General features: G+C 36.6%; 1 protein-coding gene across 1 annotated transcript; it reads right to left on the minus strand.

Annotated features, from left to right (window-relative positions):
• Nucleotides 1–21,267: 21,267 nt before the first annotated feature.
• Nucleotides 21,268–23,833, minus strand: LOC135075735 (cilia- and flagella-associated protein 161-like). Its single transcript, XM_063970198.1, has 6 exons — nt 23,663–23,833; nt 23,385–23,547; nt 22,782–23,023; nt 22,295–22,453; nt 21,757–21,846; nt 21,268–21,425 (listed from the first exon to the last, which is right to left on the minus strand). Exons 1-6 carry the CDS (start codon nt 23,747–23,749, stop codon nt 21,333–21,335), a joined length of 834 nt encoding a protein of 277 aa, XP_063826268.1. The 5' UTR covers nt 23,750–23,833; the 3' UTR covers nt 21,268–21,332.
• Between the last annotated feature and the right edge of the window lie 154 nt (nt 23,834–23,987).

The following is a 23,987-nucleotide window of genomic DNA, read 5'->3' on the forward strand; positions in this document are numbered from 1 at the left end:
TCTGAATTACAGAAGATAATTTATTCTGAAATAGACTTTGATTACTCGACTACTATGAACATAAAATCCAAGCAGAATACTTAATATCTGTACCTACAAAGTAAGCAATTTTATTGCTTATGCCAGTATTTTAGCTTAGCAATGAACCTAAATTTCCACAAGGGTAAGAAAGAAATAGGGTTGAACATAAACTATGAAGAATGGGAATGGTAGGTAATATTATTAGCATCCCCTATTAACCGAGCGAGTTTATGTCTTATGAAAGTGGTATCAAACCCGTAATATTTGGTTCTTCACTACATACATATTATAAAACAAAGTAGCTTTCCGCTGTCTGTCCCTTTGTATGCTTAGATCTTTAAAACTACGCAACGGATTTGATGCGGGTTTTTTAAATAGATAGAGTGCTTCAAGAGGAAGGTTTATATGTACACTTAGCACCCGTGGAAAGCCGGGGCGGGTCGCTAGTAATGAAAATAATACATTAATAACACTCGTAATAAAACTACGTACTGTATTACAATGAATGCCTCCATAAACTCACCTTACACAAACACTCTTGACGTCTGCTGATTGCAAAATACGATTATAATACAATAATAAAAGCCAACTCACACTGCGCGTGACGTGCTGGGAGCCCGCTGTAATTGTAAATAGTGCACAATGGGTGAACGTTAACATTTAACCTCTGGTGTTCTGATTGATACACCTATTTACATAGAGATTGGAATGGATTTATATCGTCAAACAATGGGTAACCCTAACTAGCAATAAGCACCTACTTTGAATACATAAAACTAAGTTCCAACGTCTAATAGTAAGATGTTAATTAACTTGACTTGAAACCGAAGATCATACAGCTCCAGTTAAAAGCACTAGGTACGTAATACAAATAGGATAATGTAGGTTACACAAAATCTAAATTGCTTCTCTAATTAATTGCGTAGGCGCTTATAAAGCAATCAATTTCGCAAAAAACCGGCAGCGTGCTCGTCAAAACATACACGAGTTTAAAGCGACATAAAAAACGGACCATCATGAAACAACGTCACTTCACGCGAGTTCAATTCGCGCATCGGTTTTTATCTGCACTCGTCCCTATTTACAGTGCATGAGTGCTGCGCGGCGTGAAAATAAAAATTAACAATGTCGACTATTTACACTCGGGCGCAAATCGGGCGGATTGAAGCCCAACTTTCAGACGGGCTGACTGCGCGCCCATTAGTGCTCTGCTAATTAACAGAACTGCCCAAGCCTCGCTCAGCTGCCCCAGCCGATTGTTGGAGCTTTATTTTTTGTCAATAGCCCTCGTCGATATTGAATATACGCGTACACACGACACGCAGGATCACATTCGTTTTATTACTTTGCGTTTCAATGTTTCTGCGTAATTTTGAAGCTCTACATTTTGAATTGCGAAACTGGTGCACATAGACGATCAAGCGCATAAAATAAACATAGAATAACACATAAATAATTCATTTCCCTTTATTCTTCGGTTGCTTTACTGAGGTAGGATATAAATAAATGATTTCAATAAAAATAAAACAGGCGGGCTGAAAAGATACGCAAGGAAATTGATGGAAGGGCGCTATAAGGACGAGGTGGACATAACGACGACAATTCCGAAGGACAAAAGGGACAAGACAAAAATGACCGACCACTGGCAAGAAGGGTTTGTTTGCGGTGGGCAGATACGAAAATAAAACCACAACAGTGAAGAAAGTTTGGTTAAATTTAAGAGTAGTTTTTTTTATTTACAACTAAGGGCTGTTTTACTTTACGTAGGAAGTAAATAAACAAGAGATCTTAAATGGACCACGCTTTTAATACACTAATTAATAATATAATTATAGGAAAACCCGCTCCTGAAAATAATTTCATAATATGAAGTCCGTCCAACCTTTAGTAAAGTATTGATTTTAAACCCGATTAACTATACCTACTTAAGTTAAACCATTGAATACAAAGGAAGTAAGTATTATTCAATAATTTTCAGTATCGTTACATTTCCTGCGGTTTAAGTTTTCCAATTACGAAGCAGAACAATTTAAACCGGGGATCTTATATCTATAGCAATAGGAGCCCGATCCTCTCCGCTTTGAAATTCAGACTTCATTATAAAATCTTTGTTATAATTTACTCAAAATAACCGAGTCACTTAGTTATTTAAAAATAGCATTTAACAATCGGAAGCTGTTGTATTCTGAGAATTTCTTCTTCAAAGAATATTAAAGAAAAATGGTGGCAAAGTGTAGCGTTGACAGAGGAACCTAAGCTTCAAGAACGGAAGACGACGCATCAAGGTAAAGACTGTACTTTATGTAGTTGTAGTAAAGGTGATTCTGCAACAGAAAATGTTATAGTCTTATGTGCCGCCAACTGTACTAAGCGGAATCTCGACTTGTAAATTCCAGAGCAAGAGTTCCCGTGATTGCTGTCTCCGCTGCAGATGCTAACTGCTTATTACGCTAACAGTTGTGACGATTCTATTTATTTGCCCGACAACGTTGCTTTAAACTTTGCTGAGAAACGATAAATCTGGCGAAGTATAATAAATTGTCTGAAACAATCTAAGAAGATAGAAATAGCTTAGAATTCCCGCAGCTATGATTTCGTAAAGTGAGACTAAAATTGGTGAAAAATCAGAACAATAGCCTACTATTTTCGTTGTGACACTTCATATTATTGACTAAGTTTTGCTTAAATGAAAACTGATAAAGACACATTGCATCGTCCGTATAACGCCACTTTCAAAAGTAATTCGATAATGCCAACGTACGAACAGTACCTCTAGCATGAATAATTTTCGTCTTCGAATCGTTTGCGTATTCGATAAAATTCGATACTCAATCTTCGAATTAAACGATAACGTGACAATTTTGATTCTCAATACAAGTTTCGTGCAACCACATCTCATACTAAGTTCACTTTACGACACGTTCACAAGGGCGTTGTTGTAGTTTTCTTACTAAATCTTTTTATGGCGATTCGAGTACGCAAACGATTTGAACTCGAAAGTTTTTCGTGCTAGCCGTACAGGTACGTATATTACGCTCGAAAAACCTTTACTCTCTTTAACAACTGGCTGCAAACTTTCTCAATTTCTTCATGAAACCTAGCCTTTAAGTCCGATACAATAAATCAGCGACGTGACCAACCAGCAAATTCCCATGTGTTTACAAACTTTAATCCGTGTTTGTTGCTAAAGAGACATCGCCCCGGGTGACCGATAGCCGCGATCAAGCGGTGCCTGTAGTGGCTCGATTTCCTTTCACATCGACACCAATAAATTCCCCTCTCCCTTATTTACGTTACATCGACGATGTAGATTCTTTCCTTCTTTTAACGTCTTCGTTGAAATGCAGTAACGGAAAACGAAGCGACGTTTAGAAATACGAGCGAGTAGCAGCTTTATTGATAAGCTTTTCGCGAAATGTATTATTATAGCGATTGTAATATACTCGTATTCTGAACAGTTGATGTGTCTCTATATGTACGAGTATCGTGGCAATATTGTGTTCTGCGACGTATTATTGTTATATTCATTACCATCATATTATACACTAATGTTTGTTTGTTTATGTATACGTTGTTATTATTATTAATAATCATACTTGTAGTAGTCTTATAAAAGCATTTAGTATTCTTATTGCCTTAAACAATGCCTTACAAGCTCAGTCACGTAAAGCTACGGCACCGCAAGTGTGAAGGACCATTAACTGCACATTGCTGCTTCATTGACCCCGTTAGATTTTTCTCGCCAAACTCATGCATATTCATTGAGAGGTCAAGCAGCGAAGACACTCAATTTATTTTGGCAGATTACACAAAGATTGTTCCGAGGACGAAACCTTTTATGCAACCCTTTGGAGATGTCACACGCCTTTTGACTTTTATATTTAAGGCTCATCTAAATGCATGGCAGGGCCGCATGTTGAAGCCAAGGGCCAACAAATTCAAATTACCTAGTTTCCAAGAAAGGACCGCAAATATAACTGTGGACGGCTCAGTTACTTCCTTATTTACTTTAACTATTGCTATTTCAAGAGAGTTGATAAACAAAACTTAAGCATACCTAATTAAAAAGGAAAACCTGCCCATCACGTCGTTACCTTCTATTAAGACTAAAAAGAGAGTTGGAGTAAATAGGTAAAAGTTAGTAAACATGTCGATTACTTAGATGCTTTCCTTCAGTTTTAGAAGTTCTTATCTTTCCTCTTTTACCTTACACTGTTTCAAGCCACTTTAGAACACTTTATTTTAATTAAGTTCTAACATTTATTATAGTGGTTCACAAAATGGATAATATTATAATTCCCGAATTTTATCTACTGAGATTAATTTTGGAAAAGCTTTTATAGAACGAGATCAAAATATAAATATTATTATGTTACTTAAATTAATTAATCACAGTCGCTCTTCTTGTGGAAGTGATTTAAAACTATAAATTACAAACTCTATGCTTCTACGTTGCATCGTAAACTGGTAATAAAATTCATTCATCCTACGCTCCTTCACCAACCTTTTAAAATAAGATAACAAACTTCGCTAACCCCAAACTAGGTGGGTAAGCGTATCCCTGTTATCGTTCTGAATTATGTGGGTGCTAGGTGAGGAATAGTTAAAGTTCACTTTGAGGCGGATCCAATTTAGCCGGGTGTTCGGCAGGCCGGCCCGCAGCACCCAATCAGCCGCAAAGGAAATTAAACTGTTGAATTATTAAGCAACCCTTGAAAATAATAAGCTCCTCTTTACCGATTCCAACGCCGCATTTAATAATTTAGGCGCATTATGCTCCCTCTGCTAAACTCGCAAACTAGTAAATAAATCAATAATTTCTAATATGATGATTCATTTTTAATGGCCGCTTCGGTTTTCGGACAAATTGTTGTAATATGAGCATTACCTATAATAATATGTATATTTCTGAGTCGAACATTATTTTATTTTTTTAATAATAAAATTAGTATTTTGTTGAAGTGCTATCGGTTAGCACTTACTATCGGAGCTAATGGGTTACTCCAAGTTAGTTTTGAAACTTCTTATTTAACAATTCTTCGCCTCTCACCCAACCTGTTAACATACCACAAAGTTAATTTTGTATATTTATTTTCTTAATTAATCCCGCAATGGAAGTTTATTAGGTACATTTAACCCTTCGGACTATTTATCACGGGCTTGTTACAAAAGTTTAGTAAGTGGAAAGAGTCTTCACGGGACCCCTGTGTCGTCCCTGCCAAGATTGATGGGTTTCCTCAGTCATTGGTGCGCAGTGCCCGCTCTCAACCCAAACCTTTGTTGTCGGTATTGTTTAAGTTTTACAATACTCATTAAGCACCTCCTCCGCGAATAGCATCCGTATTTAATTAAACAAACGATTTTGGACTAAGTCCCTAAAAACTTGAAGGAGTCGGCAAATACAGGTATATTAAAATAACGCTAATATTGAAACAGTCCTTGACAACGCTGTTTTTCCTTTATTGTTGTTTTCGCAGAGGCAATTACTTTTCTGCTTATAAAAGATAGTAATGTAAATAAATATTTAGAAGCTTTTTATAGGCCACGGACAGAAATTATACAGTTCAGTAACTTCAGCGATATGATGGCTGAAATTAAATTACCTGTGTTGACAAACTTTTACACTAATGAAAGCGTCTTTTACTTTTTAACAGTGTCGACCATTTGCTTTGTTTCAGATGGGAGATAAAATTTCCAGACGGGTAGGTGTCGAACGTCTATTCCTTTTCTATCAGGCGTGGTGTTCAATTTCATAGATATTTACCGCCAGTATGAATAATTCAAACGGAGTGTAGCGCGAAAGCCTCAAAGGAAAGATGACGGTGCTTCGAGGTGCAACATGACATAACTGGGACTCCTTGTAGCGATTTGCAGGAGATTATTGTTTGGAAATGCAGTTTGTCGTACAATAGTCACATACTTTTGCAAGTATCCTATGTTTCTGGTGGTTCTGTTACTGTAGTGAATGCTTCACTTATTGGAGCTTAAACTTAAAGACACAGTGAAATATATTTATATTATAGAGAAATCACGCAAAAGTCAGAGAAAAAAATGTACTGACACAACAATATAATACTATTAGAAAGCAATAAAAGAAATCTGACATCACTGAATGATGAATGGAATCCTTCGTTTCCAAGAAAGCGGGCATCGGAAGAGATTTTGGCTATGACGTCCCGACCGACACATAAAACGATTCAAATATGATATAAAAGTGGCTGTTGGTGGCATAACCTACGAGTGGCGACCCTAATAACACTAGAGGCGCTGGAACTAACGGTAATAGGACAATAACACTTACCCCAGGCTCTGGGGGTGAACCAGGGCGCTGCGGCGCTAACTGCTGATTACGCAAAAAGTAAACGAACTTAATCGACTGGATCTCTACGCTAAATACGATACCTTAGGGTTGGAGTAATAGAGCAAACTTAATTCCTAGATTTTAAAGTCCTTTAACCTATAGCCCAATTACATGTTATTTGACATTTTCAAATATTTTACAATGTGTAACGCCTCTATGGTATAAGTAATAGGTATTTGGAGAAATGGACTCTGTCAATCTGGAGATAGAGTTTGATACCAGAGTGGGCCACAACAACTGAAAGTCTGAACCCGGGCACCCTTTCTAACCTTCTAGGATGCATCTCATACTAAAGAGACCAGGTAAGATTGCAGTTCAATATCTGTTAAAATTACATCACCTTTTGTTCACCAATTAATTCATCATATTTTTATGCAAAAAAATGTGACACTTATTTAGAGAAACCTCTGCTTAATACATACACCTACCAGTAACGCTATATTCGTCAAATTACCTCCATCAACAAAAGTCACGCCATGTCTTCCCATTCCGCCATAAATCTACGGGAAATTCGTGAATAATCGAGTAGACATTTTACTGCTCTAGAAAAAGTTTCGGGAGTTTTGAAACAGATTTTGCTTCTTATTTATCTTTGTAAAATTGTATTCATTACGTTCGTAAGATTTTACATTCATGTTCTTATTGTATCAGAAAGTAAGTTTTTGATGTCAGCTAAAAAGTTAATTTATGAAAATGTTATGTCTGGAACAATACGGATAGAATGAGCAGACCGACGACAGAAGGACACGCAACTATCCCTGTTTAAACGGATTATTTCAAAGGTCTTAATAAAACCCAAACTAAGTGCGGTGTAGACTTTAACCATAATTTTACCTAGCAATTTATTAGTAAGTACAAAGACTTTAAAGGGTGGTTAAACTAATTAAATAAACAATTATAAAAACAACAAACTTGCCTTCCCATACAAACTCTGTATGGCAAAGCAATTTTTCTTTTGCGATGTGCTTTTTTCATTTCTGGTGAATATTTGATAGTTTCATAGTCACTTAGTCATTGTACTAATTAAACATGAGTGTATACTTACATCAAGCATAGAAAAGCACGAAATATTTTAACTCTCATTTATTACTCTAGCCACAACCATTAGCGAACTAACCCTAAGGGAATGCCATTACTTTTACAAAAACTCCCAACTCCAGCTTTTCCGCTTATAGTATGTGCCCACGTAACCACGGTCAGGCCATGTTTTCTTTTCCCGGGTAAAAACATAAAGTACCTACTTACTTGTACACTGACAAAAGTGATTTATTTATGTAGTGATATTGCTTGAAGTGAATTCTTTCTCTATCGTGTTAGAACATAACAACTGAGTTAAGAAATCATTGTAGGTAGGTACCATCCTATTTTTACCTGACTTCTTCTTATTAACTGTAATTTAAATAAAAATTAAAACACTAATTGTTTTATTCAGATTATGTTTTTTTTTTACAAATGGTAAGTAGTTATTTTAATTAATTTAATTAATTATTGAAGAAATGAAGAAGGTAAATCTTTCTCTCCTAATCAAAAAAACAACTTAATTTACTATCAACAAAGTGAATAAAGGCACTAAAACGGTCTCGGGCTTTGCAACCATTCTTGTCAAGTACTCAAAGTACTGAAGCCCCGTAATTCATCCATCGTTTTCGACAAGTGCTATTTTAAAAGTGCACAAATTAAAGCAAATAATAATTAAGCTTAAAAAGAATGAAACAAAAGAGTGTAGACCGCGATCGCACGTAAGGCACATTCGTCATCCCGCACATTCATCACCGAGTTCGTGGGAAATCGCGACAACGGTGTCACGTACCTATTTATTATTTAATGAATATTAGATATACTTATACTCTTTTTGGGTTACCTTCATATTAAACCTTCCAAGCACAGCAACATCTCGCTAATATGCCCGGAATTTGTACCCGTAATATTAATAGCTTTACACGTGTATCGGTTATTTAATGACAAGCACTTACGAGTACATACTCGTATAATAATATGATCTTTGTTTGAAGGTTACCCATGAGAACTTTAGCTAAACAAATTAATATCATAATCTGTTTTATAAAAAATAAATGCTATTATCTATAGTGAAAACGGGAAACGCGTTACTTTGCCTATCTTATAACCCTTAAATGTAAATTGAATCTATTCGCGTATGGAAAATATTTGCCCGAGGAGATCTGAAAATAAGCTTAGAGGGTACTACGGAATTGGCTTGGATACGTCGATATTATTTAATGTACCGCACCCCCGGACTTGTTTGTCGACTGGAAAATATTTATTGCACTTTACCTCTATTACAATATTTTCGTCCGTGTTCTACATAATGCGCTCGTTAAAATATTTTTATTGCCACGTCGCCTTTCTTTCAGCTAAACCGTCCATTTTCACCATAATCCACGGTAAAGAATAGCTTTGTAAATTGCAGTTATAAAAACCTTTTCAGGGTATGTTTACCTTTTCTTTGAATAAAATAAATAGTATTCTAAATTAACACTCAACTAGTCAGAAAAGAAAAACACACTTTATAAATCATAAACTAGGCTTGAGGTACGGCAAAGTCGAGAAATAATTTGAGAATGTAAGTTTGTTTGTAATGTAAAGTTTTCGTATCTAGCGAATTTGCATAAAAGGCGCAGAAACGAATTATACTTATCGTTTATATTGGGGAACTTGGAGCAGCCTTTTGAGCTACCTCCGTATTACCAGAGCTAATAACCTCACCAAGACGCTCGATATTTGCTGAACATCGCTAGGGTTGTCAAAACGTCAACAAGGCACTTTTAGTAAACTCTTAACTGCTGCAACTTAGGAGTTAATGCCAAAGTGTCACTAAGAGTTCCTTGAATGAACTACAAGACCAATAAGGAAGGAAGTGTAATAAAAATATTAGTTACTAAAATTGTGTTATTGTACTTACCTTCCCTTTGCAGGTAGCGGAGTAGACATGTAAAGTACGCCGTAAGAAATAAGATAAAATGTACCAATCTAACTAGTTATATCTACTTTGTTCAAGAGACGAGTTAATTAATCATCAGAGTCAAACATAAATGACTCAATACTTCTCATTTAAAAAAAAATCTAAACGATTTGGGCTATATTTTTCAAATAATGCATGACAACCATGAATTTCCGCCGACACATGATGTTTGTCTAGACTGCTGCTATTCGCCTAATACAAATATTTTGCATCAAACAGATACGTCTGAACAGCTTACATTCAGTACACGTGCTACAAGATGATCTGCAATATGCCCGGGCAAGAAAAACACCTTTAATGAAATATGCAATATGTTGCGAAACGGGAACAGACGATTGGCAAAGTCATGCATCGAATAGTACCGAACCTAAGATAAATATCTCCGGGGAAATAACGTAACAATGATAGAAACAATCCAGCGTGGAGAGAATATTTTTCAATCTCGTCTGTGTTGATCTGTGGACCGGCGTTTTTCATGGTTTCATTTCGATGTGTTTTTTTAATAGGAAAGAGTAAACGGGCATGCGGGTTGTTGTAATGTTGAGCCATGACTACCATTGGATAACATCAGTAGAGTTGTTTGTTTAGAGTTTGCTTAGGGCGCTTTTTTCTCAAAAGACCATACATTATATTCGGTCACATTCTACAACGCGAGTTATGCGTGGTCAGAAATTTCAAATGAAATACGACGTAAGAGGAGGAATTAACTTTGTGGCGAGTGTAACTCCATTGAACCAAATAGAATAGGTAACTTCTCAGATCCATTCCCAATGTTAGGACACTTCCCCATTCCGAAAGTAGAGAACATTTTTCAATCTCGTCTGTGTCGGTCTGTCGTCCGGCGTTTTTCACGTTTTCACTTCGACGTGTACACAATTAACTTGATTAAGAGTGCTCGTACCCTGTTTTTAATTAAGATTGTTATTGGTTATTTGAATAGTACCTATTCTCTTTTGTGCAGAAAAAGTAGTGTATTTTTACTCTCAATAACACTTGACCTCAATAATCCTCTTCATCCTTGTTCATCTACCTCTACACAGTGAATAACTGTTTCCAAATAAAATTTCATAACTTACGTAACTTACTTACACTAGACTTTACGTTATCAGACCCATGTTTAACATACGAGTAACGTAACTAAAAAAGTATAGTTGTAATAAATTTATTAAGAGCCTCATGCTAGCGTATCAGCTCGGGCCTCGGGTTTCCCTCTGGCGCCGTGTTATGACCAACATGATTACTTTATGCCTCATAATATTATGTACTACCGTAATATCGTATAACATACCGTCATACTAACGCCTTCCTTATCTGGAAAATAGTCTCCGTGTCACGTAAAATGTACCCTGTTTCCAATAAAGCCTTTGAGTCACTAGCGTTACAAAGCTGTACTGCGTTGAATTCCGAGTCTGGCTATCTTTGTGCCTGACGTACCTTAGGATAGACGCATTCCGCACTCGTGTGAACACAAAGAAGCCTATATGTTTAGTATTCGCAACTCTAATTTTACTACCTCACTTTGTTTTGCGTAACAGTGTCGAGTAATTCCGCTGAATATAAATGAACTTCCCCTTGTTCTATGAATAACATTTACTAAGAGCACATTTGCATTTATTTAGAGCTATTTGTATCGTATTCCAATTCCAATAAACGCGTTTTTGCGATTGCGTGAATTAACGCGTGACTCGTTTTCGTGGTTGGAATAAATGCATGAAAACGGCCGGCGTTTCATAGGTCTACGGATACAGGGTGTTGATTTTGAGCATATTGGACCCGTATGCCTAAAGCACATCGATCGTAACAGATACACTGCAAAAATAGTTTCTATTCTGCTAGGCCTAAAGGCAATCACAATACCAACATGTTAGGTACGTCTGCTTTACCTCTATGATAAGTAGATACGAATAAGTTCTGTGGTATGCAGATATCAAAGTGAGAGCGTTCACTTTATTAAATGTTTGACACAAATCTTTGCTCTTTCATCCCCATATACATAATTACATCATGATACATTCATCCTCCAGACTGGCCCATACAAAGCTACCTATATTGCCACCTTAACAGCGACAGTCGTCAAGAGGGCAAAAATTACCTGTCTGAGTGATGTCCTCCCTTTATTAACAGCTGGAAATATTGCCGAGAACAGGCGTGATGAGACCGAAAAGATTACCAGGAACGTTTTTCAAGGGAAAATAAGAACACATTCATCTTCGCCTCCAGTTTGATTAATGGTTGAAAATACCGTTCTCGAACTATTTTTGAATACCTAAATCGAATATTAAGTTCAGCGTGATCATAAATTATAGTATCCTCTTGCTGCTCATAGTTACAGTAGCGGCGTAAGGGGGGGGCGGTGGGGGCGGTCCGCCCCGGGTGCCAAGCATCAGGGGGTGCCAACAGTCGCGCAGATTAGTACTTACTGACGTCTCTGCATGACAAGGACGGTCGTGATGTCATGACAGGGGGGGGTGCCATTCTGGGGTGCTTTAAGCTATAATTTATATTATGACGGGGGGGGGGGGGTGCCGCCCCGGGTGCCAACCTATGCTACGCCGCCACTGCATAGTTACACGGGCAATTTTAGTAATTGATCAAATTATCAGCGTCTGTGTATTGTTCAAAATCGAGCAAATCTGTGGAATGCGATGATAACGTTACGCTAATTTAAAAGTGTTTTTGTTCAATCGTAGGTAATCTATGATAGAGACGCCTTCTAGAATAATAACAATAACATGTACTAAATCAAATGCAAAACAACTTTCCAAAGATAAACCAACAACCTTAATCAGTCAATAGGCGAAATAATTAATGACTTTTAAAGAGATGAATACGAGTCACATTTCTTTGAGACCGATACTTCCATATAAAGGTAACAAGAATCGTTGTGAACCGAGGGCTTGTCGTCTTCAGTGCGTTGAAGGGCCCGTGATAAGTTTTAATGATCTCTGAACTTCTGGGTAGGATGATCACCTGCATGCAAATTATAGCTCTTCGTTACCAAGCAACAAACTCCACAGAATGAAGGTATACTTACATTTTTTGCGAACATAATTTATAACGGAGGCACTCAAATTCTTTGAAGGAAAAAGGAAGTTAAAATGTTTCTTTGCTTGGGGATAAATTAATTTTGTGTTTTTAAAACGCCGCCTTTTCGGAGTTACGGTGCGACAGCTCGTTTATATGTAAGTAAATGTAAATGTGAACGTAATATTATTTAACTTTTATGTGATCTCTCGGCTCAAACGAGATAATCATTTTACTATTTGTGTCAAGGAAATAAATAATGTTCTCTATGAGCATAAGCACGAAATTGGCAGGAATAGATAGAATTATATTTTTTGACAAAAACTCTGTGTGATAATTAACTAGGTAATGATAATAAAAAAATAATGAGAGTCTTAACATATATGATATTAATAAATATATTTAGCTAACATTATTGGAGTTAAACTCCACTCACTTATAATTCTACTAAAACGCAATTTATCTATTATTCTATTACGTATCTGAAACCAGAAACCTACCACCAACGGAAATCGAACCCATAAACTCCCAGTCAAGTAGCCAACTCCTTACCACTGAGCAACTTAAGCCTTTCCTTTGAAAATGAAGCACGAAAATAATATCATGAGCAGTTGTATATTTTATTTTCTAAAGTTCAAAGGCTGCCTGTAGATTATTCCAGCCAGCCATAAGTTTAAGCAACTAAGGAGTCTGACTTACTGTTGTTCCTTACTTAATACCCATTCACAATCGTTTTCACGATACTTACAAACAAATGTTATTGTGTAACTGGGGCCATGAATTATTCACGTGGGAAAGGTTGCCGGCTAGGGCCAACTGTAACAATCTACAGAGAACTCCCAACAAAAACTTTTCAGTTTTATGTTCGAAACAATAATTTGATGTTGTGTAAACAATTTGAACTGCTTTATCGTATTATAACTAAAATAAAAATAAAGCGATTTTTTTTTCACTTAACGCCTCCGTGGTACAGTGGTATACAGTGACTCTCTCAACTCGGAGTAATTGGTTCGATACAGGTCAGAAAAACGCTTGTAAAAATTCACTTGTATTTTTTCTGTTTGGTTGTATAAAGAAGAACGGTCATCTGTGACCCAGGCCCGACAGAAACGAGACATACCTCAGTTTTTTTGTCATGTCTTAATTAGTTAAATTATATATTTTTTATATTCGAAATCTATGTATAACACCAAAATATTACCCTTTGTTTTTGTTCAGGCGTTATACAAAAACTAATTCAAAATGCCTATTTATCACCAAAATTGGTAAATGTATGTACCTAAATGTCTATTCCAGCTGCTATGGAATGTTTCTAGGTGGCCTGGAGATACAGCCGGATTATACAGGGTGGAAACGATAAGTGATCTCAGCAAAACTAGTTACTGATTCTGAAAGTGCTTCACGAGCTCTTTCAAATGGTATCAATAATAGGTTACAGATTATGGAAGCATTGGATTTTTGGAATTTGTAACTTCTCGTTTCCACCCTGTATAATCCGGCTATATTTCCAGGTTACCTAGATACATTCCATAGCAGCTGTAATAGACATTTAGGTACATACATTTACCAATTTTGGTGATAAATAGGCATTTTGTATTAGTTTTTGTATAACGCCTGAACAAAAACAAAGGGTAATATTTTGGTGTTATACATAGATTTCGAATATAAAAAATATATAATTTCACTAATTAAGACATGACAAAAAAATTGAGGTATGTCTCGTTTCTGTCGGGTCTGGGTTTTTTTTTTGTATGGGGCGTGACCGTTCTTCTTTGCAGGCTCCAATTTACCTTGATTGACCGAAAAAGATATCATTTTGTGCTTCGCAGGGCTCGGTGGATAATAGTGCGTTAAGCAATGTTAGACAGAAAAAAATTTGCAAGCCTAATTACCTACTCACCCTAAAGTAAGTAATCTCTGCAAACATAACAAAAATATTTTTTAACCATTAAAGTTCCAAGTCACTTATTTTAGGCAGCAAAAAGTAAATTCATATAAGTTTTCTATGCCCTAGAGATTCTTGGCACGACAAGCCAGTGAAGGAGGATTTTCAGTATTTTAATTTCAAGGTTGGTTAAACAAGTTTCTATATATTGGCTATACATAGGCCCAGCTAGGCAATTCACAAGATAAATGTGAGTGTTTAAAACGAGTTCGCACACAATATAACACCGTAGTCGGCAACGATCCGAACATCAAGTGCCTCCTCTGTCGCTACGATAAACCTTTGTTCTGCCTGTGACGAGTTTTTAGAAATGTTATCCATTCTATTGTGAACCTTAATGAACGACGTTTCACAGGAAGTGGCCCCTGAACACAGATAAATGAGGGGTGGCGCGGGTGTGAAAATTGACGATAATTATAACATTTTGTCGCGCAAACGACGGATGGTATCAAAGGAGGCTCGAACAACGATACCCCCACGCCGTTCGTCAAAATAGCACACGAGTAACCCAGATTTTTCTCAAATTACTCATCTATATCTATACTTATAATAAATCTGTAGAGAGGTCAATTCTGTACATGAAATATATTTTCAAAATAACTATCAGGGGGTGATTAGTGATCGATACTGATGCCAAAAATGCAATCAGTAAAATTTTTGTCTGTCTGTCTGTCTGTCTGTCTGTCTGTCTGTCTGTATGTTCCTTATAGAAACAAAAACTACTTGACGGATTTTAACGAAACTTGGTACAATTATTCTTCATACTCCTGGGCAGGTTATAGGATACTTAGGAATTCCCACGGGAACGGGAATTCGCGGGAAAATCTTTTTGTATGAAAAATCTAAACCGCTTAAGTTAGACACTTGAAATTTGGCATGCAGGTACCTTAGTAAACTTAAAGCTTAGTTACAACAGGATATTGCAAAATTCCCACGGGAACGGGAGTTAGTGGGAAAAAACATTTGTATGAAAAAATCTAAACCGCGTAAGATAGACCCTTGAAATTTGGCATGAAGGTACGTTAGTAAACTTAAAGCTTACTTACAACAGGATATTGCAAAATTCACACGGGAACGGGAGTTAGCGGGAAAAAACATTTGTATGAAAAAATCTACACCGCGTAAGATAGACTCTTGAAATTTGGCATGCAGGTACCTTAGTAAACTTAAAGCTTAGTTACAACAGGATATTGCAAAATTCCCACGGAAACGGGAGTTAGCGGGAAAAAAAAATTGTATGAAAAAATCTGAACCGCGTAAGATAGATGAAGGGGGGGTAAAACGAGATCCACGCGTACGAAGTCGCGGGCGGCCGCTAGTCGTTAATATTTTACCTGGTTTTTCGTGTTCCAGTTCTTGGAAAGCTACCTATTGTCGGTCACGGTAGATACAAAGAAGATATAGTTTTAATTAGGATTTTTAGCTTTACGATTTCGTAGTATACTTTAAAACAAGAGATTTTAACCAAATTGTTTTTCTCTAAAATAACCTCGGATAATTGTTACCTTCGTAACTCCGACCCCTATCCGTTGTAATGCACAACAAAGTGTAAATTGTACCGCATTCAGAAATTGGCCCATTGTAGGCAGTGTAGGCACGATATCTCACTCGGAGGGCAGATAACCTCCGGTAAATACACACAGAGCGCTGCCCTCCGCTTGTGTAAGCGAAGTGGGTTAAAGAGTATCACCCTCGTTTTGTATATTACGTGCTTAACTCTAAGAAAGGATAAGGCTTATGAGGTGTACACAATGCGCCGTCCCCATGGTTACATCTAAGATCGCAATTATATAGCCCGAATTTTGCAGGGAAAGTCATTGGTTTGTTATAACAAATTACATGCAACCGAAGTTTTTAGTAGAGGGACTGGTACACTTTGAGTATATTTAGGTGATGGAGCGGGTCCGATAGGTATTTTAATTAATAATTTTAATCAGTTACCTAACACAAATCTTACAACTACTAGTAGTAGAATAAATCACTATTGACCTTTGGGTAAAACTAAGTATCTACTAATACTAAGATGTTAGGTAAATACAATTTATTTGTCTGGCCAGAGTTCAATCATCATTCTTTGTAACAAATACCCGTCTTAAGCTCATAAACGTAATAGTTATTACAACAAACATTTGCACAGTCGTAGATAAAGCTAATACCATTAGCAAGCATGGTCCGTCGCAGGATCGCTCGTGTGTCCCCGGGGTGCTGTCGTTAGGGGACCAGCAGACACAATGTGCGGCGCACACGGAGAGTGGAGGACGAGAGTGCGCAACTAGTCGGAGTGTCGCCCAGACGTGGTCCGCATTCTTAACTTCGTGGAAAAGTTACCCTAGATTTGAGGTAATGCATGAATGCTACGGGTATTACAGAGATACCTAGATCCAATAAGTAGTTATTGTACCTAAATTTATTACAAAACAAAAACATGTTTCTACCAGAAAGTTAAGACAAAGTAAAATAGGGATAAGTACCTAGACATAAAGGATTAATCACTTACGGTGCTTAACACGCGCCAAGTACCTCTACCTACTTATATGCATCCTTAAAACGTTTACCTAATTAACCTGGTAACTTGCTTCTAAAAAGGAGGTAAGTACCACAAAATTGTTTCACCTTTCCTCGTCATTACCATTAACTGCTTGAATTTACTAAAACTTAGATGTACTTCGCACTTAAGTATTCTGAAATCTTTTTCGTTGTAACTCGCATTAATTATGATGTTTACACTAGCAAACGAATGGGGTAAATCTAAAACGAGACTGGCAACACTGGAACCTGAGTGACCTGTCCGGGACGTCGCGTCGCTCTTAAAGGAGATTAGTTTCTGCACTCCCTTTTGCCTTTTCATGGCTCAGATAAGTATCGGCGCGTCCGGGCTGCGGCTAGTCAAGAATGAGCAATCCTATTAGAAACTAGCGGTTCCTTTGCAAATTCAATTTCGCTTTTGCGAAGGATCTTAGCGAGATATAAACCTTTTAAAAACTTCAAACGAATTATTAGTCTATGGCTTATGGATAACTGGGTGGATTATTCAGCTAGTTACGTAAAAGGTAAATAAGGTTTTTCTGGTTCTCCGCCTTTTGTCTTTCTTAACATAAAATGTATCATAGTACAACGTACAACGTCGTGGACTGATATTTTTAAAAATATTTCTACCAAAAACTCATAACACGGTCGTCTTTGTAGAACTAGCACGTAATTGCTTGTGTTAAAGTTGCTTGTTACAAAGGAACACCAAAACGAGATTACCTACGTATTTAGCATGCGTAAACTTTCACAAAGTCGGGGGACAAACTAATTCAATTTTCATAACACTTGGAGCATTCTTCGCGTGTGAGCTGAAACTGAATGAACTTGTAGTACATGAGAAACAACCCAGGGTACAATAGTGTTGTGCTACGGATGAATTATATTTTTTTAACTTGTTACTTACTAATGCACCTACTTACCTATACCTATGCCAATGATGACTAGCAATGCATAATGCTACAGGGAAATTTTAAACTTTCGATAATCCTACAAGTTTGTGTTGTTCTATAATTTGATACTTTTTAGAAACGTCATTTAGGTATTTGTATTTTAGATAACTTTCACAAATATAATATTGACTGATTTTCTCATGAAGTAAAAGGCACTTTTGGGAAGAGGAAATAGGAGACAATCAACTAGGTGGACCGTATTGTATGGATTTAAAAAGATCTAATTTACCTACATGTTATCTAATAAAGATAACAACACAGTTGGAAAAGTTAATATTAAGTTAGCCAATATAAAAAGAACCGAGCCTCTTATTACAAAGTATTCAATATACTTCAAGTACCGCACCGATGAATTTCAATTCACCTCGTCATGGCCCTATAAAACAGATCGTCTTTAGGCAGTCAGTCACGTCGTATAATCCGTAGTTACAAGTTCGATAGACGAAGCCCGCCGGAATATGAAGCAGTTCCGATTTCATACCCATCGATCGGGATAAGTACTTCAAGTTGCAACCAGGCGCGGATCTAGGGCGACTGATTAAAGGAACTAGGTCTTGCAATAAAACCTATGATATGTACCTCCGTATTTTCCATTGTCACCACAGAAGTAGATATTATGGTGAATGTGGAACCTATTTCCTAGAAATTAATAACTAGTAATTTTTGTGAAAATTATCTGAAAAACAGATTACAACTGAAAACATACATGTTGTACGGTGTTGGTTAAAGCAGGCCTGTTCATCTCCGCGAGTTTATATCGAAAACAAAACACGCACGATGGCCCACCTACAGGATACTATTCGACAAGGCCTCACATACGAGCGAACATTGACTCACGCACGCGGCACGCGTATTCTTGTGTATGATGGAAGAAAATAAAGAAAATGGTGTACTAAATATTGTGCAGTATTTAACTGCCTAAATAATAATAAAAACACAGAATGTACTTTTTTAAGTTGCCTCAAGACACTGAGAGGTAAATAAGTACTTAATATTATTCATGATAATTCATGCTAAATCATGTATTTCCTCCGCCATTTTCCGCAGTTTGGCACTTCACGTCACATAATTTTACCGAAGTCAGCCCTATAGCTTCGGCGCAGTGCCGATCACTGACGTTTGTCAACAAAATGGTGCTTGACTCTTGAGACAGGCTAAATTACACCATATTGTTAATGACATTGAGCATACATTTTTTTAAATACCTTCGCGAAGTAAAACTTCTGTACGTAGTACTTATTATTATTCTGTGGTTAAAGTAAGTACCTTCAGTGAAATTATGTCATCAAGGAATTATGCAAATTCGGAAAATCAAGAAAATTATCCAAACGAATATTTTTTTTAATCATGATGGATCAATTAGAGCAATATTGCAATATGAAACTATGGTGCAAAGATTACAACACTCCAGACTTCTTTATTATTTGCTGCAAATAGATTTCTACATTATTGCTTTAAAATAATTGGTGCAGAAGCTGGAATAGGAGGATACTGACGTACCGTCAATAAACTAACATCTTAAAAGCAGGACGCATCAGGAAAACAAACATTGGAGAGGCAAACCTAACTGTTAAGAAAGCTCAAGAGCTTTCTTATCAGGCAAGCCCTGAATCCATGTCTGTATTTCACTCAGACCAACTTTGACTAGGTTACTCTGTAAGCTGTTTATTGCTGTAATAAGCATAACGAAATACCAATAAACATAAGATGGCAAGCTGCAAGACCATATTATGACTTAAGTCCCAGTAATATGAATAGGTAGAGAAAAGAGTGCATGTACTCAAAGTGATGAAAATATACCTACTATTATAGCAAGTTCCCAAGAATTCTGATAATCACGTATTCATCATGTGCTTCTCTGCCTTAGGTATGCCTAAAGTAGGTATAACGCGAAAACGAAAAAATACGTGCAAAATACTTTATGTTGGCCGATCTGTTTATGTAAGTAAGTTTATTCCAGCACTGGAATTCCGATGTTGGAGTTATCGACATTAATCAATATTTTCATACAAAGATGTTATTTACAGAAAAGAAGGATAGCTCATCAGACTATACATTTTTGTTGATGCTGCCGCACGCACATTGAGACGAAGCTCGTACGCATGTGCATTCCAAGCGAAAATTCAGTATTAGCATGGATCAAAATATGTAGTTACCAGTAACAAACTTTGCCCCGTACTTTGCGCTTTACATGTTATTGTCAACGTGATCTAAAGCTGCAAAGATTTTGTCGTATTTTATCGATTCGATATTACTATATCTCGAATGGGGTGGAAATAGAAAACTGAATAAATCGTTTCCATCCGAGATAAGCCTACTTTATAGGCACCCTTTCCAAACTGATATTTTATTCCCGTATGAATCCGTGTTGCTTGTTATCGGGTGTAACATGAAAATAAAATATTTCCGTTTCGACGAAATTTTAACTGCAAAGTTTGGATTAATTAATACGTTGTGAGATAGGTACTCAAAGCTTTTACATTTTCCGTTTTGTGTGTTGACCCAAAGTATCATTTTAATACACATCGATTCATTTAAAATACGGAATGCGTAGGATAATAATTCGCATCAGTCGAAAATTATTGATACACCCACCATTAATTTAAAATCGAGTATCGAATAAAGAGGAAGAACGAACGCATAACGTTGGAAACTGATCTGTATTTGAACGTAATGTAATGTAACAATGTGAGTATTCCAGCGTATAGTTATTACAGCGAACCGAGTGAAACGAAGCTGAATGTTTCAGTAATTTTATGAATATGGCTGATACTCGCTCATGATATGATACTTCAATAATACAAAGTCACCCAACCCTGAAGGAAATGTTTCTTTGAAGATATCGTACTCAGTACAATGGGACTTGAACTTTAATGAAAGTACGTATCTCATTATAGGAAGCTATTCGTTACTCTCTCGACTCTATAATCAACAAAAGGACGATATAAACTTCCTTATTTTTTAAATCAGTCGAGATGTTGGATATTTTTTAAAAACATAACTATCGTTAGCATAATATTATGTTTCTTTTGATAGTACAATTAATTAAATTTTATTATTTGCGTAACACCATCCATCCATACATAAAAATAATTATATCTCTACCTTTTGCGTTAAAATTCTTGCTAGGCAGTATTTTATTTAGTTATTATACTTAAACAAGTAACTAATATTACGAACCATATTCAAATAATTTTAAATTCCAAAATAGGTTTGCAATAAAAAATGAACCCCCATTTCTCCCCCAATCTCTCCTTCGACGCTGCTGTTTTAGAGCAATTCTTGTAACGAAGGTTATGACTTATTCATGTCATAAGTATGCCTTCGGATCCGTCGTATAATAAACGAGACAATAACGAAGGCCAGCTATAGACTATAGATTACTATTCACAACGGCTATACATACATAGGTAGGCCTTCACCAACAAATGCGCTGTAGTTGAAATGAAAGTCTTCAAGCGGCAATAATTACTTCGCAATTTACTGAACCGAATTCAAATACACGAAATACAAAATTTGTAATTAACTGGCGATCGGCGTATAGATCTGCCAGATATTATTGGGCGTCTCTTTGCCGTAAACATCCAGGCAGGTCTTCATTAGCGGAGCACAAATCTGCAATGGAAAATGTAATAGATGGATCTAATCAAAAGTTTCAAATCGTTCCGGGTATTGAAAGAGACTTGTTATTAAAATTTTAATGACCTGTCTGCTATATCAAATACTCGTACCTACATAAAAGACCGCAATATTATTGATGTTATTAAATTAAGCTTTCAGTGCACTGGCTTGAATTTGAACCGATAGACAATAGTGTCCTATTGTTATTCGAATGACTAAGCACCGCGAAGTCAAGCACACTCATGAATGAAATAAATTTGAAGCAAGCAACTGAATATTTTGTTCGTAAAAATAAAACTAGCTTTCAAACTACGATATTGTTTACCTTGCCATAAAATCCCATAACCCAGCAGCCGATATTTACTCCCAAGTTGACATTAGTCGCGCAATGGTTAATAACAACATCTGTGTTAACCTGAAAGTAAGAACGTGTTAATTAAATTCCTACGGAATATGACTTAAATACATGATCTCTGAGAATTTCACGTAGCCCGTGCTCTTTGGATTGTATTATTTAATTAGGAACTTAATTGTTTTCATTCTAACATCAAACGCGGAACACACAAACATAGCTCAATACAGGTATATTGTGTTGTACGTAGATATTTTGTTTCATCATGACTGAAATCCGATAAATGTGCGTCAATCCTATTTTAATTAAGTAAGGAAATACGATTTCAAACATTAAGTACTTATAATTATTACAATCTCCAGAATATTATTGGAAAAACATTATTATTTGTACAACAGGTAATACTAAAGCAATGCTCAAAGTTGAGACTCTATCAATGAAACGTAGAATATAATTGTACCATTTTGGGAATTTTAAAGTTACTGAAACTGAAACACAATTGTTATCTCACACTGATTGGTTTCCCTTCTTGTTCAAAGCGCGTAATATTGGGCCCCTGCACTGGCAACACTCGCCAGCGCGTATTAGACACAGCATGCTTGCTCAGGTACAAAGGGTACATTCCACACAGGCCCGGGATCGGATTCGGATCGTACCTTATGTAAAGAGGCTGAAACACAATCTACCTTTCACCGATAGCCACTGACACAACATAATGTATATTTCCAATACGTCTGCGTCTGCGTAGCGCGCAAAAGGGACGAAGCTTATTGACATGAATGGAATTTTCGACCCTCACAAAATGCATGACGCTTCCCCAGATTGATTTTTTCCAAACCCTTGCCACTTTTGAAATAGCCGTATTCTCAATGTAGTTTATAAAGATTGAAAGCATTTTGCTTGAAGAAGATCCTTTATAAATAGTTAAAGTTCTGCCCAGTTGAAAAATAAAATGGAATCATGATCAACTTTATGCGCAAGGGATTCCCATCCATTACCTTTCTGCTAAGGGAAGACGACAAAGTTAGTAGAAACTCCTGGTTATACTTGAGTTGTTCACCATCTCGGTTGCAATAGTCCGCACTGGTTATGACGAAGGTGCTCTTTTCTGCTGGCTGCAGGTCCGGGAAGCCCATCAGCGCACACCCATCCTCCAATTGCTGGGAGTAGCTAATGTCGTTTGAAGATATTCGCCCACCGAGAAGAAGGCCATTTTTCCCCTCTACCGGTGGATCTGACGCTGCAAATTGTGTACTACTAGTTTGTCAAATCATTTGAGATTCATGAGTGACCATAAGTTAAAAAAACTAGAGTCACAATTTCTCCCAATACGCATTTTGGCATCTACCATAGCTCACTTAATACCTAAAATACAAAGCCTTAAAATAAGTGCAGTAAACTAACTTAGAACAAAATTCGCTCTCAAACACTAGTGTGTCCCATCTGGCAATCGAACAAAAGTCGAAAGATTCCGACTAAGGTCCAACTCTGTACCTATAGAACTTTACACGATACATCTTACTTAATGCTTCCAATGTCGATTAATCATGGATGAAACTTTAAATGAACGGCGTTTTTAACTTATTTAATTAGATACATGCCTGGAACGTGAGGCGCTAGCAATGTTATTTTAGCACCAAATCCAATGGTACCAGACGATTGCGTTAAAACAGTGGGCTTGTTGAGATTCTCTCCCATTTTTCGATACCTTGCTAACATTAGGTCACCTTTTTTCATTTGCTCCAAAAATTTGTTCAATTTATACTAAAAGTAATATCAATGAAATTATTTGCTATTCATGGTTGTTAATCCCTTAATCCGAAACATAAGCCGCAAACCAATTTTTACATAAGTATTACCTAATACTTCTTCTACTAACCTCTTCCAATTTAGTAGCCTCATACCAATTCCCAATACGCACGCGATTACAAAATACTATTCCTTTATCTTCGTCCAACTTCGACATGATTATCGTAATTACAACTGAAAAAGTTAATAAAATAACACAAAAAATGCTCTCGGCACAATGCACAATGTTTCGTAAAATGACATAAACTGTCATGAAATTGTGTAATTGACGGCAAGTCAGCGGCAATTTGGGATGATTTTGAGAGTTTAATGACAAAGGTAAGGTTTTATAACGAATAACGAATTCTTAATGTTGTAATCCGCACAGAAGTTTTGCCTGCACATGGGGGAGGATT

This window comes from Ostrinia nubilalis, chromosome 1 (assembly GCF_963855985.1).
Source record: "Ostrinia nubilalis chromosome 1, ilOstNubi1.1, whole genome shotgun sequence".
Lineage (NCBI taxonomy): Eukaryota > Metazoa > Arthropoda > Insecta > Lepidoptera > Crambidae > Ostrinia > Ostrinia nubilalis.

Excerpts from the sequence above, each read along its gene's own strand:
- LOC135075735 (XM_063970198.1), bottom strand. The coding sequence starts at position 23,749 with ATGTCGAAGTTGGACGAAGATAAAGGAATAGTATTTTGTAATCGCGTG. Across the intron at positions 23,024-23,384 it reads GCTAGCGCCTCACGTTCCAG|CGTCAGATCCACCGGTAGAG; the intron begins GCATGTATCTAA and ends CACAATTTGCAG. Across the intron at positions 21,426-21,756 it reads TTATGGGATTTTATGGCAAG|ATTTGTGCTCCGCTAATGAA; the intron begins GTAAACAATATC and ends TTTCCATTGCAG.